At 55.5% G+C, this 15775-nt stretch overlaps 1 protein-coding gene across 1 annotated transcript in view; it reads left to right on the top strand.

Annotated features, from left to right (window-relative positions):
• The window catches only part of AJAP1 (adherens junctions associated protein 1), a 39290-nt gene extending 28197 nt beyond the window's left edge, over nt 1–11093 (top strand). The window contains exons 3-6 of the mRNA XM_075029198.1: nt 266–353; nt 2959–3201; nt 4656–4786; nt 10278–11093. Of these exons, the coding sequence (XP_074885299.1) occupies nt 266–353; nt 2959–3201; nt 4656–4728 (404 nt within the window). The 3' untranslated portion in view covers nt 4729–4786; nt 10278–11093. The remainder of the gene's footprint in view (nt 1–265; nt 354–2958; nt 3202–4655; nt 4787–10277) is intronic.
• The last annotated feature ends 4682 nt before the right edge of the window (nt 11094–15775 follow it).

Below are 15775 nucleotides of genomic sequence, written 5' to 3'. Positions count from 1 at the left end.
CTTCACATCTCTTCCGTTCTTCGTGCCTAATTCGGGCTGACAAGGAACATACTTGAGAGGATAGGAAATGAGAAGCCTGGCTTAAAGATTATTTTATGTAAGGCAGGAGAGAGGATTGCGTTGCTGCCGCCGGGGGCTGCGTACAGCCCCGTGCCGCAGAAGGGCTCAGGAGGAGGCGGCGGGGGGGTCTGTGCGCGGCGGGGGGCTTTGCCCGGGATCCCCCTTGGCTCCTGTCCCCACTCTCTCTCCTTTCTTTTCTCTGCAGGTCTGGCGGTTCATCAGATAATCACTATTACCGTGTCCCTCATCATGGTCATAGCTGCTCTGATAACAACTCTTGTCTTAAAAAATTGGTAAGGTACTCTCCTGGGTCTGTTTGGCGTGGGGGGGTGGCGCGAGGACGGGGACAGGGTGGGGACGCCTTTCCAGCCGTGAGCGCTGAAGCCCGTGGCGTCCGCCAGGGTGGCTTCTGAAAGGCATCGCGGGAGAGAGCGGGTTGTTTTAATACCGAAACCTCCAGAGGAGGTCGAAGCAGCTGGCTTCGTTGTGCCCCTGCGGCTCCCGCACCTCTCGCCGCGTGGCGTGGGCGGCTTTGGGGACCGGCACGTGGCCAAGGGCGGGCGGCCAAGTCCCACGCGGGACACGTGCGCATCGCAGCCCCGGGAGCGAGTCGCTGCAACGTGATGCCACCCGGTGAGGTCAAAGCCGTGCGTTCGGCCACGGCCGGTGTCCCCGCGAGGTGCCGGGACCTGCCCTGCGCTGGGTGGCATCTCCTCGGCCGCCTCGCTTAAGCAGCTTTGCTGCTGCTCCTTAAATCGCCGGCATGGCTCAGCAAGCAACAATCGTGTTTTCTGACCTTCCGTCCGACTCCAGGGACCGAAGGGCACCTTCGGAGCCCTTCGGATGCCGCCGGTTTGAAGCGTGCCCCATCCCCCGGAGCGCTTGTGCGCTCCTCCAGCTTAATTTGCTCCCGTTTATTCTCTCAGCAAGGCTGGGCGTATGGCAAAATAGGTTAGCTTTTCGCTTCAGGCGCTCGTGGCTTTACCTATTTTCCCAGGGAAACTGGCCTACTTTGAGGTCAGCGTCACTGGTGTTAGGAATATGGCTGCGGCTCTGGGCCGGTGCAAGAGCTGCCGTACGGTGCTGCCGCGCTCGGCGGCGGCGGTTCTCTCCTCCGGCAGTCTCCTCCAGCCCGGCCGGCTCCTGCCCGCCCAAGCTCTCCCAAGGCGCTGCAGCAAATCGATTCCTGCGCGCAGGAGGAAATTAGAAAACCGGGTTGATGAAGAAGCTTGCTCGCTCCCCGGGATTAGAGGAAAACCTATTTGCAGGGCTCCGGAGGCATTTTAATCTCGGCAGAGCTGTAGCGAAGCGTTGCGGCTGGCCGAAAGCGCCGAGTCGCTCGCCCTGCAGAGGAGTTTGCTTTGCTGTGAGCGGGCCCGCGGGGAGGTGTCGGGAGTGCAGCCAGTGATGCTCCGGTTTGTATCTCAGACAGGAGTTATTTTACCAAACTTCCCTAATCATAGCAGTATTTCGGTGAAAGAGCGTGGAAAATACTTTATAAAACACTTCTGGGATTTTTCTCTAGTAGTGGTGGTGAGCAGTCCATATCATTGATCCGGCTGACCGCAGCTTGCCAGAACGGCTCGAGTAACCTAATGCTGAAGCCAAAAAGGGAAAAAAAAAGAATACAGTGATCAGTGTAGCATAGAAATTGTTTACAGTAAGTGAAGTTGGGAAATCCCCAGAGGATACCTGCAGGCAAGCGCGGTCAGCAGTCAGACACGCCCCAGGCAGGAAAGCAGCACCCCGATGAGTTTGCTCAGCTCTAACATTTGCCAAACCGCTTTGGGTTTTGACGCGGTTTTTAGGCTACCTCCGGCGCTGCTCGTGCAGGCGAGGGCCGGCTGCGCGCTGGCTGCGAGCTCCATGACAGACCTGACCCAAATCACACGCTTAGTCCCCAGCCCCGAACAGGATGCGGTCCCGACCCCCGTCCCTTAGGCTGGCGCTTGTCCCCCTCGGGCAAGACGGGTGAGTGATGGCTGCGTGCCACGCTGGCGTCCTTCTTGTCGTTACTCCTTCTGCAAACGTGCCGTGACAGAGCTGACGGTTATTTTAGTGGCTGTCTCTTTCGGTTGCATCAGCCGGTGCAGAGCAGGCTGTGCCCCGCTGCTGGCAGATGCTGCCGGCGTGGCCGGCACCGCTCCCAGGGGAGCCCTGCGCTCCCGGTCCCACAGGTCTCCCTCCGCGGGCAGCACCAGCATCCCCAGCTCCCGCGGCCCTCGGAGTTGCGGTCTTCCGAAACTCCAGTATTAGGCTAGGCGCTGTCAATCCTGTTCAGAAAAAAGCGACACCTCACTTAAATCAGCGTCTAGACCCTTAAATAGGACCAGCCTGATCGAGGGCAGGTTCCTGCTAGCTGGCGTTCTCCCTTGTTTCCTTTGTATCCAACCGCAAGCATTGCACGGCCACGAGATCCCGTTGGAGCCTCCGGAGCCGGTGGAGTCACTGGGGAGCAGGGCTGCCCTGCCAGCCGTCCCTTGGCCGAGGGGGAGCGTGTCTGCCATGTCAGACCGGTTTCTGAGCTTATTTATCCCAATAAGTTAAACCCTTTTGGTACTTCCCAAGCAGAAAAGGTTTCACTTCCATTGTTTTCACCTGTCTTTTCACTTAAAAAAAAGGCTTTCATTCCCTGCAGGTATAAACGTATGACTTGCCAAGTCATTCCTCTGGTGGTAAAAAGCTTATATCTAAAATTTAAATTCGATCCAAAAAAAAAAAAAAAAAAAAAAAGTGAGCCAAACGACTGCTTGATCGCGGCTGATCTTTCCCATGTGCCTGAATTCTAATCTAATATCGAGCGATGTACAATTAACGGCCGGGAGCGCGCGTTCCCCCTGCCGAGCGTCAGCGACGCGCGGTGCGTCGTGTCCCTTCTTCTCTCCCCCGCCGCCCCAGCTGCGCGCAGAGCGGGCGCCCGCGGCGCAACAGCCACCAGCGCAAGCTGGACCAGCAGGAGGAGAGCTGCCAGAACCTGACCGACTTCGCCCCCGCCCGCGTGCCCAGCGCCCTCGACATCTTCACCGCCTACAACGAGACGCTGCAGTGCTCCCACGAGTGCGTCCGGACCCCCGTCCCCGTCTACGCGGAGGAGGTGTTGCGCTCGCCTGGGGATTATAAAACGACCTTCAATGGAAACAGGTGAGGCGGCCGGCGCGGTTTCCCTGCGGGTTGGGGAGCGCCGTCCCGCTCCGGGGGTCCGCTTGCCCCCTCTCTTCCCCGGGGAGATGCCCTGGGAGTGCACGGCGGAGCTGCCTTTCTCCGGCTCTCCGAGCCGCGATGCTCGCCTGCCCCATAGCTCAGCATAGGCATGGCCGCCGGACCTCTCATCCCGCCGATGAGGGTGGGTGGGCGGCTCGGTGGCCCCTGTCCTCACGGTGTTGGCCGGCTGGACCCCCCCCAACATCTCAGCAAGCCCCGGCAGCGTTCGGCACCGCACGTTTTTCAGTTCCCGCCCGCTGCTGCTGCCAGCACGTAAATGCTGCTGGATCCATCTTCCAGCGTTCGTGCTGTCTCCTAAAGTGGCATCGAAAGAGCTGCTGGGTTGCGAATGAGCGGGGTGATTAATGGAGGAGCGGGCGGCGAGAGCCAAATGAACCGTTTGTCTGGTGTGAAATAACGATGCGTTAACGAGGAGGCTTCGTAGCAGCTGGCAGCAGGGCGTAAAAGATGCGAGCCCTCGCTCTGCGTGCCCCTTGCCTGCGTGGGTGGGAGGTGGTCAGGAGCGACCTCTCCCCGCGCCCCGGGCTGGCTCCCAGAGCCCTTTCACCGGGTGCTGGTGCAGTTTCACCACGCCGTAAGCGCTTGCCCCCCACCAAAGCTAGAGGGACAATCAGGAGGGGAGTTTTGAGGGAGAAAACGAGCCACTGGTGCTCCACGCAGCCTGGCTGGACCGTGGCGTGCGTGCCACCCTCAGCTGACGTCTACCTGCATGAAGGACAGAAGCCTGGAAGCCAACAGCTTGATAGGCATCTTCTTAACCATCATCTTCTGCGTGCGCATGGGGTTTTGCTAGTTCACGTTTTTCAGGGTTTCCTCAGATCTCGGAAGGCAGAGAACTGGCAGGGATTTTCAAACCATTTCGTTGAACGTACGCGTGCGTTGATTTTGATGCAAACCCTAGCCCAAGCGGTCCAGGGGTGCCCTTGTTCTGGCTGGAAGGGGGTCGTCGCTTTTCTGCTGTCAAGTGATGCTTTCTGGGACCCTGTTGGCCTCGGTGCGTTTCCAGGCAGCCTGGCGGACCCCGTGCAGGTGATGGGCACAGCAGACCCATGCGGGACCCGGGAGACGGGGAGGTGGCAGACAGGAGATGCTGCCATTTGGCGTCAGCTATCCCTGCAGCAACTGGCTGCGTCAAAAGGTGCTCATGCACAGGGGCCAAAACGTTCGATATTGCAGTCTGTCCTTCTCTTCTTCTCTCTCTGCTTTGCACCACCCTGGTTTCCGAGGCCAATAAGCCCATTCAAAGCATTACTTCAGAGATTTTTTTTTTTTTTTTCCCTCTAAAAAAGCTGATTTTTGCAGCAGGCCATCTCGGCTTGCTCCTTGTGTGTTACATACCGGCACGTGCAAGCCCCTTTTTCTGCTCGCTGCAGACCCTCTTCTTCTGACCGGCATCTTATTCCCGTGGCCTTTGTGTCTGAGAAATGGTTTGAAATCTCCTGCTGACTGGCCGAAGCCTGTTTGACTTCTGGGGGCAGGGCAGACGCCATCGGGCTGTTTCCTGGTACGTACCGCGCTCCCCCCCGCGTCCATCACGTGTGTGTCCCCCCCGTGCCCATCGTCCCCTGCCCGCGAGCAGCCGCTCTCTTCCCTGCCTGGTGCCATCCTCCGCTCGCCCTTCTTTTGGGACGTCGGACCCGAGCAGGGCGGCTCACCCAGCTGGGATGGCCAGAGACGTCTCCCGCCGTGGACGGGACGTTGGGTGCCAAAATGGCTTTTCCGCGGAGGTGAATTACAGACGGGCCTGAGCTAAAAGGCAGGGACTGGGATGGATGTGGACTTGCGAGGGAAGGGTCCTTGGGGCAGCCTTGAGCTTCAGCCTGATCCTGAGGTTCCAGCCCACCTCTAAAACCTTGATAAGCGAACGTAATTGCCGGGCTGCAAAATGGCCTGATCTGTAATTAACCTCTTGTTGCATGAGGAACGGTCTGTCTCATTCAAGAGTCATGCATCCGACATGCACTCTCCATTGGTACCCGAAAGCTCATTTGATGATGTTTTCTGTCCTAAACATTTCCATGCTCCCGCTGCGAGGGTGCCGGGGTCCTCCTCCTCCTCCTCCTCCTCCTCCTCCTCCTCCTCCTCCTCCTCCTCCTCCTCCTCCTCCTGCTCCCATGCCCCTTCTTGCTCTGTGGGAAGCCGAGCCTGCAAGCCTGTGTGTGCAGTCCCCAGCATCCAGGTTCACGCCTCAGGTACTGCTGCAACCAAAGGAGTACAACGACGTTGTACTGGTTTCAACAGTACGTTGTTTGGGGATTTTTTTTTTTTTGAGTTGGCTTGAGCCGTTTTCACCTCCTGGTATTGCTTTTGAAGGTGGCACGGCCGATAGCGGTGGCAGGAAAAGCAATTAGGGTTCACTGCGTGCCAGCTCACCGTGGGGCAGCGGTGCCCGTTCGAGCTGCACGCTCAGGTGAATTAATTGGTCTGTCCCAAGTCCCTGCTGTAATGAATCATATATTCAGTGTAAATGAAATTTCCAGCCTTCCCTGACTGCAGCTTGCTCGGAATAGCCTGTTTAACATTATGCTCAGCTATTGAACACAGAAATATAATTAGATTAGAATGGAAGGGAATAAAAAGTTAATGGTCTCGGCTGTGCCCGGGGCTGGCTGTGTCTGGGCAGGCCAGGTGAGGTGTGTGCCTGCCTGCCTGCCTGCGTGGAGGAGGGCAGAAAGCAGAAAGCGAGGGTTCGGCCGTCTGCCCACCAGGGTCTTTGCCCGCAGGGTCTCACTGGTGTGACCCCGCTGCTCAGCCGGGGCGGCTCTGCCCCCCGAGAGCCTCTCCTGGCTGGAGGGGCTTTGCTAGGGAATTTAAAAGGCTCTCACTCCCCATCTGTTAGTGTTCTCCCATTATTACTCTGACTTTTGTTGCGGCTGCTGTCTCAGGGGGTCAAAGTGCCAAGGTACCTGGCCAGAGAGCTGGCATTAGTGAGCAAGGGCAGCGGGAGGATGAACAGGGAGGTTCTGCAGGGTCTTCCTCAACAGCAAGTGTGGACGCTAGCTGCTGAAAGCAAACAGCAATAGCCCGCTGTACCTCTTCCACCGTGAGCTTTGTAGTCTGTGATGTCTGTCCGTGGGCTTAAAATTATTTAAAAAAACCAAAACAACACAAAACCCAAGCCAGTCATAGTTGGATGCCATCAGGAGCTCTTGTGCCTGAAGCGTAGAGGGAAGGAGAATGAGCAGCTCCGGGCTGTTGCCCACTATGGGAAGCCGGTGCAATTCCCACCGCTCCTGCCCAAGGTCCTGTGAAACTCTGTGCCAAAGACCGCGCCCTGGTCATCTCCATACATTTCTTTAAATAGTTCAAAGCTGGTTCATTATGCCTTATTAAATCCTTGAAATTCTCATTGACCTGTTTTCATGGAATCCATAAAAGGCGTATTGACACGCTCTGGAAAAATCTATCCGAGTCATACCTTGAGCATAAGCTCCGTAACAGTCTTTCAATTATTTATACAGTTCTGGAAGCTGATGTTTGGTTTCATTAATGTTAACAAAGTGAGATGAATCCAAAAACTGTTCTCTGCATGTGTACACGTGCATGTGTATATTTGCACCAGGGTATTTCTGGCATACACACGCCTAAGTGGTATGTCATGGTAAAAACCAGGTGACTGCCATAGAACTCTACCGTCTGTGGGGAGTAACCTCAAGAATGTCACCGTGGCACAGATAACAGGAGAAATTGCCCTTGTCCCAAAATGGGGTCAACCCAAATCCTTTAGAAGTTCAACAAGGTCGCTTAATATTTTTTCCGCACCGTGCTACTTCCCGTGCATGGTTGCCTACATCTTCTGCCAGGGCACAGTTGTTAGAGCGAGGACCTGCCAAGGTCGCAGCGTGTATGTTTTCCGAGTGGGCTTTGCTCTGCGTGGCAGTGCTGCACGGCTGTTCCTGCAGCCCAGTGTTTGCCCCGCAGCCCATGGCGGTCGGCACGGCTCTCCGCGGCTTCCCAGAAGCCTGCGGTCGAAAGATGCTTTGCAACCCCATGCAAACAGCATTTTGCATCAGCGCATATGTGCCAGCTGGGACATCCCACAGACAAAATGAGTATTTCAAGTTTCACCTGTCCCTGTGTAAGGTAAAAGCTTCCAAGAGCAGATGGTGTTGAGGTAAGCTCCCTGGTAGTCTGTCCCCTGTCGTCGCGGTTGCCTTGTACTGTCACCGGACAGATGCTGCTGAGCGCGGGAGGAGCGGTGGGACTGAGGAAGCCTTTCCAGCTCTTGTTTCTAGAGGAGAGGCTGGTGGAAAAGGAGACGCAGCTGCTTTGGGCTGCACCTCTTCTGGAGGGATGGCTGTTCTCCTGGCTGGCTTTTACGGTAGCAGCAACATCGCCTGAAGGTGACCTGAGCCGATGTTGATGCGCTGCATCTCAGCAGAGGTGGAGGGATGCTCTAGAGCACGCAGAGCTTCTTGGCTGGAGGGGTTACGTGCAGCTTTCTCTTCCCAGCCCCTTTCAGCATGAGCGGAGGATGGAGGGGGGCATGAGAGCAGCAACCCCCAGTCAAGGCGAGCAGGGCAGGGGGGGGCTCTCCGCGCCGGAGACCTCTCTCCTTGGAAAGGCTCAAAGCACTTTACAAGTTTTAATTGATGGCCCTTCACAGCTCATAGCTGTCTAACAAGGAAATCAGTACTACGGAACGTGTAGAGTCAGAGCTGGAGACAGAAGACGGACGATGTGGCCGGGGACAGGGATGGCAGGGCAGAGAGGGGGTGCAGACATTTCGACTAGATGAGCACTGGGAGGCTGGTTGGAGTTTAATGGGGACTTTACATATTACAGTCCGTCAGCGCTGTGCGAGTACCAAACGTCGTGCTGCCTAAATGGCAGCGTGGCATTTGACGACGCTGATGGCAACGAAAGGCTGGGCTGAGCGGCTGCAGGGAGCAGATGTAAGGGACGGCACCACGGAACGGTCTCCAGCCTGGAGAGCTGCAGGCAGCGCCGAGGTGGTGTCAGGAAACCCGGTGAAATTCATCGAGTTACACGGCGAGCAGATGTCGGAAGCTGTTTCCCGGGGTCACGTTCATCCCGTGCCAGCGGGAGCGATGGGGCGACGTCGCCGGCGGTGAGCAGCTGTTGGAGCTTTCCAGCAGATTGCCTCTGCCGGCGGTCAGGTCCCGCGGGAACGCTGGCTTGTAGATGGATGTCGCACCTAGGAGGACCTGGCCTCTCCGCCCAAGGCTGGCTTAGGTGGAGAGTAAAGCGGTCAATCAAAGCATTCGTGCCAGGCAACTCACTGAGGAACTATCTGCAGGGGGGTGTGAGAAGCGAAACTATCTGTGCCCCGATCATGGCAGATGACAGAGGAGACGCAGCGCCAAGGCGGAGGCAGGAACGGCCGCTGGTTTTGCAAACCGCAAGGTGAAATTTGCTGAAGACTCGAGTGGCTTTTGGCCGGGCACCGCAGCAAACTGTGGCTGTTTTGGTTTGATTTCATACTGGCTTTGGGGCTTTCTGAAATGAAGTTTGAGATTTTGCATTATTCTTGTCCTTAATCCCGTTCTCTTTGACTGAAAAACCCCATGGAATGAGATTATACAAAAATCGGTAAGGTTGATCAAGCACTGACCTACTTTGCACAAAGAGGCTATTTGGAATACAATATAAATTTTACATCCTGCAATGCATGCATTAAATAGTATTCATCCAGAACTATGCAAATGTTCGGCATCGCTGTTAGGGAAGTGGCGATTTGAGACCTGAAAATCATGGTGGTACGGTAACGTTGATCTGACCCTAGCTTTTGCACAAGGCAGTTAAAATTGATGGTATTGTATGGTAATTCCATGCTTTGAACATGGCGAGCAGCTGCTGTGATGGCCTCGTTCTGCCTAACAACAGCAAATGGTTTGTATTAACATTAACAGATAATGAGTCATCATAAAAAAGCCCGGCTTGCCTTCGGAGGAATAACAGCAGTCCCAACACAGCCCCCGTGCAGGAGATTAAGGACTCTGTAAAATCTGTCTCGCTAATTAAGACTTCAGCGTTGTTCTTGGAGATGGTATATATTGGGCATCTTGCTTCAAAATAATGTTGAAGAAAGAACCCTCGAACAGAAAGCGTATTGCATTTCTAAATGCTAATGACCAGCTAGTCAGAGGCCATAGTGTAGATGAGGGCATATATGTCATGAGCACACTCCGGGCAGCACTTCTGCATATGCTGACTATGTATCTGCTGCATATAAAGCCCGCACACAGGTAGCTCGGTCTCAGGCACAGCATGTATCACTATACATAAAGCCAGTCGCATACAGGTGAAGCAAGGGGCCGCACACTAATGATGGGGAGTAATTGTCTTCACACAGAGGTTGAAAGATTACGTAGGGAGAGGTCTTTCAGAAGACGGCAAGTAAATAGCATAAGAGGAACTTCAATAGGATCTCTGGGTTTGAGGCTTAACCAATTCTCTATTGATTTCTTTAGGGCTTTTAACTTTAGAAAATCTTGTTAGTACTCATCATCATCTTCTCATCTGCCAGAGCACTCGCTGCTCCTAGCCCGAGCATGAAAAGCTCCAGAATGCAAGCATGCTCAGAAATAAATCACGCTTTGGAAGAGGCCCCGAGGAGATAGAAGCGCGCAGTAGGGCACACCGAAGGCTCTTAGTCGCTCCCACCACTCACCAAAAGCGTCCCTGTCCCAGCGCGCGCATCCCCCTTCGGAAGGCTGCCCCGCCAAACGCGGCGGCGAGCGAGCTGGGCAAGGCTGGCCCTTCTCCGGGGAGGCAGAAGTAGTGGTCCCAGTCCCAAATGCAGACTGGCAGCTCGGCAGGGGGAGGTGACTGACACCCCGCTTCCTCCGTCCCCCGCTCCCCCGGGATGCTCGCCCACTGCCATCGACATTTGCTCCCCTGAACCCCGCGGTGCTGCTGGTGGGAGGTGGGGGAAGCCTCCGGGCTCCTGGGGGGCATCGGAGAAGTGATGCGAGTCGTGGTGCGTTGCCCTGTCGCGATTTAACCTTTGTTTTTCTTCTTGTCCTTAACAGGATTCCATTGGTGAACCTGTAAAAAATATAAAAAAATAATGGGTTACCTGTACCTACCATTTCCGTTTACCAGTAGGAGACTCAAAGAGCAGCGTTCTATGGGCCAAATATATTTTTATAAAAATGAACACGCCTATAGGTAACTGCGTTTTTCAAAGAGCGCGTTTTTTGGAGAAGAGAAAGACTAATGTGCGAGCAAAGAATCCTGTGGAGGAAGAGGAACCGGCGAGGGACTGAGAGGGAAGGACTGGGCGCCTGGAGCCTGGACGCGGACTGTGACTCTGAACCTGTGCCAATAATACCATTATGTGCCACGTACCGATGCAAAGACTTCGCGAGAAGCCGAAGCTCAGTCGATAACGCCTAGAAACATTGTGGAGGACGAGTGGGGCGTCTCTTCTGGTGGGGTCATTCATTCCGTTCCATACGCATACATACATACGATATATGTAGAGAGAAAATATATATATACACACACAAACACTTTTTGTACTGTAGCAATTTTTGGAGATCTTAAATACTCATTTTTAAAGAAGATGTCATGGGCTAAAAGTCTCATTTCTTTAACACGCATAATACAAACTAGGTGAACCGATGTTTTCTACTTTGGCAGCTTGCCTTTCGAACCTATATGTGTATATATAGGTAGACATATATACATATATATATACGTATGTGTGTGTATGTATAAACATATATATGTATGTATACATATATAGAGAGAGATATATATAGTTTTGGTTCTTTTTGGAAATGCTTTTCCAGTGGTGGCGAAGTGACCGCAGCGGCGGGGGACGGCCGGGGCTGCGCTGCCGGCACGGCAGGCTGCCGGCGGGTTGCTGGGGAGAGGCTTCCCAAAAACCAGCCAGAGCGCGGCTGCGCTGCCCCGTGGTTCCTCCGGCTCCGGAAGGGATGACGGAGCGCTCTGGAGGCTGGTTTGGAACGCGAGGAGAATGGAAACGGGCTGGGGTTCTAGCTGGAAGGATGCCTCTGGGCCAAATTCACAAAGTGCATTCCTGCTTGTCGGAGGAAGCGTGACGCCGCGGCGAGAGGAGCGGGCAGCAGAGGAGCTCCCCTCTCGCCCGGCCGCTTGGCCGTTGCAAGCTTCCTTTCGCCGATGCGGGATGCCGCCTGCACGCGGCGGATCCCACTCCCGCTCCCCACGGACCCCGTGTTCCAGACGGTGATCCCGCTCCATTGCGTTCCCAGGGGCAGGGCGAGCGGGAGCGAGCAGGCAGCAAGCAGCAGGCAGGTCCTCCGGCTCCTGGCAGCTTGAAGCATCTCGAGGCGGTGGCAAAGGGCATTTCCAGACTTCTGCAGCCCGAGATCAGGGGAGATAGGAAGAAGCCCGAAAGCCTGCGTCTGCCCTTTGTTTCGCGGAGCTGTATTTGGTGTGACACCCCGGGGCTGGCCGGGGACGGGTTTTAGGCATGGGCTTTCAAGGGAGGGGCCTCTCTTGGCACAGGAGACAAGTTTCAGGAGTGGGATGTGGGAGTTTTTTTGGAAAATGGCTTCTATGTTGGCCACGACACCAAAGCTTGCTCAGCCCTTTGTGAGAAACGAGAGAGGAGCGAGCCCGTTGCCTGCTGACCCAGCCCAAGGCCAGCGAGCTCCGGGGAGCCTCTTCCTTTGCTCTCCTGGTCTTGGCGGGGTCTGCGGCGGCAGGAGAAGATGCAGCCTGCCGTCCACAGTCACGGAGATCATTTGATAGCGTTAAAAAGGGAATTTTGCCCAACGGTTTGCCAGGGAAGTACTGTTCTGCTGGCTCTGGTTTGGTGTGTTGCTCTAGAAACACGTCCTGTCGTCCATCCAGCTCCTGCTGGGGTGGGTGTTTTCGGTGGGTGCCGACGAGCTTGCCAGCCTACCCATGAGCCCCCCGTCCAAATCTTTCCATGGAGTCGGGTGCTGCCAGCCATGCCGTGCCCCTCCAAACTGGCACGGGTGGGAGAGCCAGGCAGGAGGAGGAGATGGCGGCCGCGGGCTGGGGTCTCCCGACCTGCCCGGTGTCTCGTCACGGTTTGCTTCTGCTCTTTGACACGTGCCCTGCTCCAAGCCTGGGCTTGCCCACATAGACCGTGCCAAGGCAAAGCTTGCAGAGGGCTCCCGGGTAGCTGCACTGTACGATTCATGTGAGGGTCTGCTTCACGTCAGGCACCGAGACGGGTCTCGGTTGGGTTGCTTCAACATTACGTGGGTGGGAACGACAGCAGAGTTCAGACCAAAGTCCTCCAGTTCTTTTTGTAAACTGCCCTTCGTAAACACTAGCGATTTTTTAGAATTGTCCAGATACACGTTTCTACTCATCCGCTAATTATTCAGCACCATTTCTTTATTATAACGAACGTGCAGTTTAAAAACAAAAACAAACTCAGAAACTTACGGTGTTGTGCATAGCCACGTGTGTGGTCTCTTGTTTCCGTACCCTTTTCTGTCCTTTTCTGATGGAGTTGCACAGTCTGGATTATTTTTCTGATTTTTTGGAAGCTGCCCTAGAAAGAAGTCTTCCTTGCCGGACCTGGCGATTACCTGTGGACTCGCACCAAATGCAACCAAATGTTGCGTTGGCAACGTTCCCCGCGACTCCGACGAGCCTCGAGCATCGCCTCGGGCGAGTTCTGCACCGGGGTCGCTGCCGACCGGCAGCTGGAGAGGAGATGGGGGGGTTCCTGTTGCTCCTGGCCAGGTTTTAGTCCTTGACCGAACCCGTTCATTCTGTGGAGGTGGTTTCTCACGAGCGCTGAGCTGGGGGGGCATGGGCGGCAGCAGACATGCGTGGCTCTGGGGCCGGGTCTTGGTGTTGGGGGGTATTTAACAGGGCTGGGTCCCCTTAGACTTCTGCAGCGGAATGGAGATCTGCTCTTTTTTTGTGTTTCCTGAGAGCAAACCTTTCCATCATAGGGCTGGGCATGGGGCAGGGGGGGTCTACTGGGGGGCTCTCCTGTCCGGGTCTCCAGGCCATTGGATGGGATACCTCCCCGGGATGCCTCCAGGAGTGGGGGGACGACGACGACGGTGTCTCATTAGAGGAGCGACCCCCCAAAAGCTTTAGCCTTCCCTGAGAAACGCGGGGAGCGTTTGCCCTCGGGGTGTCCCAGGGGGTCTGCCCCGAAACGGGGAGGCACGGCGGTGCTGCGTGGGGTCCTGTCCGCATCGCCGACAGTCTCACGTGCGCGCCGGGGGGGGGCTTGGGCGTGCGGCGGGGTGCGATTAAAAGCGCAGAGCGTTGCCTCGCTTGGATTACTGGCTGCGCAGGGGAGCACCCCGGGTGCTGCTCACCCCCAGGGCTGCACTGGAGGGAGGCTTCGTGGCAGCGGGGGTCAGCCAAAACCTGCGCGGGGAGCGCGGGTTCCGAGCCACTACTCCAGGGTGATCCGTCATCTCGGTATACCGGGGCTTTTGTGTTTCACTGATGTAAACGGTGCAGCCCTCGCAAGTTACCCTTGCTGGCACGGTTTTTGAATTCTCCTTCTTTGTTTGACTTTGCTGGCATCAATCCGCTCCAGCTCGGGAGCCGCATCTGTTGTGCTTCACCCATTGATATTCCTATTTATTTGTATGTGCTGGCTGCACCCAGTAGTTCTTGCGGGTATTCCAGTGTAATCTCGACAGCAATTTGACATCATAAAATATATCTCAACTCCCTCGTTCCCGAGCGTTTGAAGCATCGTTCTGTATTTCTGTGTGTATGGAACCTGCTGCCTGAAGGGGAGTCATCAGGCAGAGCTGGGGGCTTGGCAGGGCGACATGGGCAGCGCCGGTGCCGGTGATGGAGAGGTGCCCTGCCCCGAGCCTGGCACCCAGTTCCCGGGAAATTCCCTGCAGAGCTGGGGGCAAGGAGGGGGAAGTGTGTCTGTGTGTGTCTGTGTGTGTGTCAGGGAGAGAGAACGAAGGCAAATAACTTTGACCCCAGGCGACGGGAGCAGGTTTCTGACAGCAGGACTTGCATGAGCTTTCCACATAGTCTGCAGAAGGACACGTCCTGGTCACCAAGAGATGAGCGGTGAACCAGGGAACAAAAGTAGATGCACAATCTTCCCTTATTTATAAGGACCAACAGCACTTGCACTTTATCAGAGAAACCCTCCCATCCCTATGCATGCCAAGCACACCAACAAGGGACAACTGCCAGGAGAAAGGAAAGGAGGGGAGGAAGAAGGGAAGGGCCGGAGCTGCAAATGCGGTGATTTACGAGGCAGGATCCTAGCATCCCAATGTCTTTCGTAGTCAAGAGAAATGAACCGTGGTTATTTCATTCCCTACTATTGATGAAAGCCAAAAAAAAAAAAAAGAAAGAAGTGAAAACAGAAAGTCACATTTTCATGGACTAGACCGGTCGAGCAGATCCTTCACACCAGGGAAAAAGCAGGCAAGCGGGGTGTTCGCAGGCACGTTCCTTCATGACCTGTGACATGTTTTGGCCACATTGTCTGGCCCCAAGGTCTTTTGGCTGCCGCAGCCACAGGCGATGGCTCTAGATGGGCTCCTTCCATCGCTGCCCTTTGCCGGTCACAAAGCTTTGTCCTCAGCTGGCAGGAATTGTGCCGGGGTTCATCAGCTTGAGCCAGCCCAAAGCTTATTCAGCAATAACAGGGGCAGTTTTGCTAATGCTCATGCCACCAGGTACTTTGAATCGGCTGGAGCCGCTTGCCCGAGCAGCGGGGTCTTGCTCCTGTGCAAGGGCAGAAGGGAGTTGCGCGTGTTTGGAGAATTAGGGGTTTTTCTGTTCTCATTCAGAAGCTGAGCCCGTTTTCCAGCCTGATAGCGTTGCGCAGGTAGCAGGAAACCATGAAATTCCACCGTGAAACACAGCCCTGTGCGCTGGACGGCATCGTTTGTGTTGCAATGGATTGAGCCATGGCTTGCGAGCAGCAAGGCGGTGAACGTCCCTTGTGAATGTCCCCGTTGTGCCCGGGGAGGTCACCTCGCTGCGGTGCCGTGCTGGGGAGCCGTGGGCACGCGTGTGGTGGGACTCGATGGATGGACAGTAAATCCAGGGGAGCAGCCGCAGCGGGCGCGGGGTGCAGCCCGGTCGTGGCATCGGGCGTCCACCACTGCCTAGGAAAACTATGTTGCTGGCGTGCCCTTTCTTTGGAAAACCAGAGTTTTTTACGGTGTTTTGTTTCATTGTGGATCTGGCGGCTTGAAAAAAAAAAAGATTTGCTCCTTGCTTTGCCGTAAACTTCCAGCTAGCTGCTTCTTGTTGCTTTTCGGTTCATTTTATGGATTTCTTAGCCCCTTGGTAGTTACTAAGAAACGCGTCACGGCTGCCGAAAGGCTGCCAAATCCCCCAGATGTGTGGTGGTGTGTCTGCGTGTTGGTTGTGGCTCTGTCTTAGAGAGAAAACGGCTTGGGGCGAGCCCTTCTCACCGCCAGCCTCTGCAGGGAGCCGGCAAAGCCGGCTGCTCCTGTGCCGGGACGGCGGCTGCTCTGCTCCCCCGGCAGAGGAGAGGCTGGCTCTCCCTCGGGCTCCGCAGCAAGCCCAGACCTGCCGGGGCTGT

Source organism: Buteo buteo, chromosome 5 (assembly GCF_964188355.1).
Source record: "Buteo buteo chromosome 5, bButBut1.hap1.1, whole genome shotgun sequence".
In the NCBI taxonomy this organism is placed as follows: Eukaryota; Metazoa; Chordata; class Aves; order Accipitriformes; family Accipitridae; genus Buteo; species Buteo buteo.
This window is presented reverse-complemented; position numbering and strand designations above follow the sequence as displayed.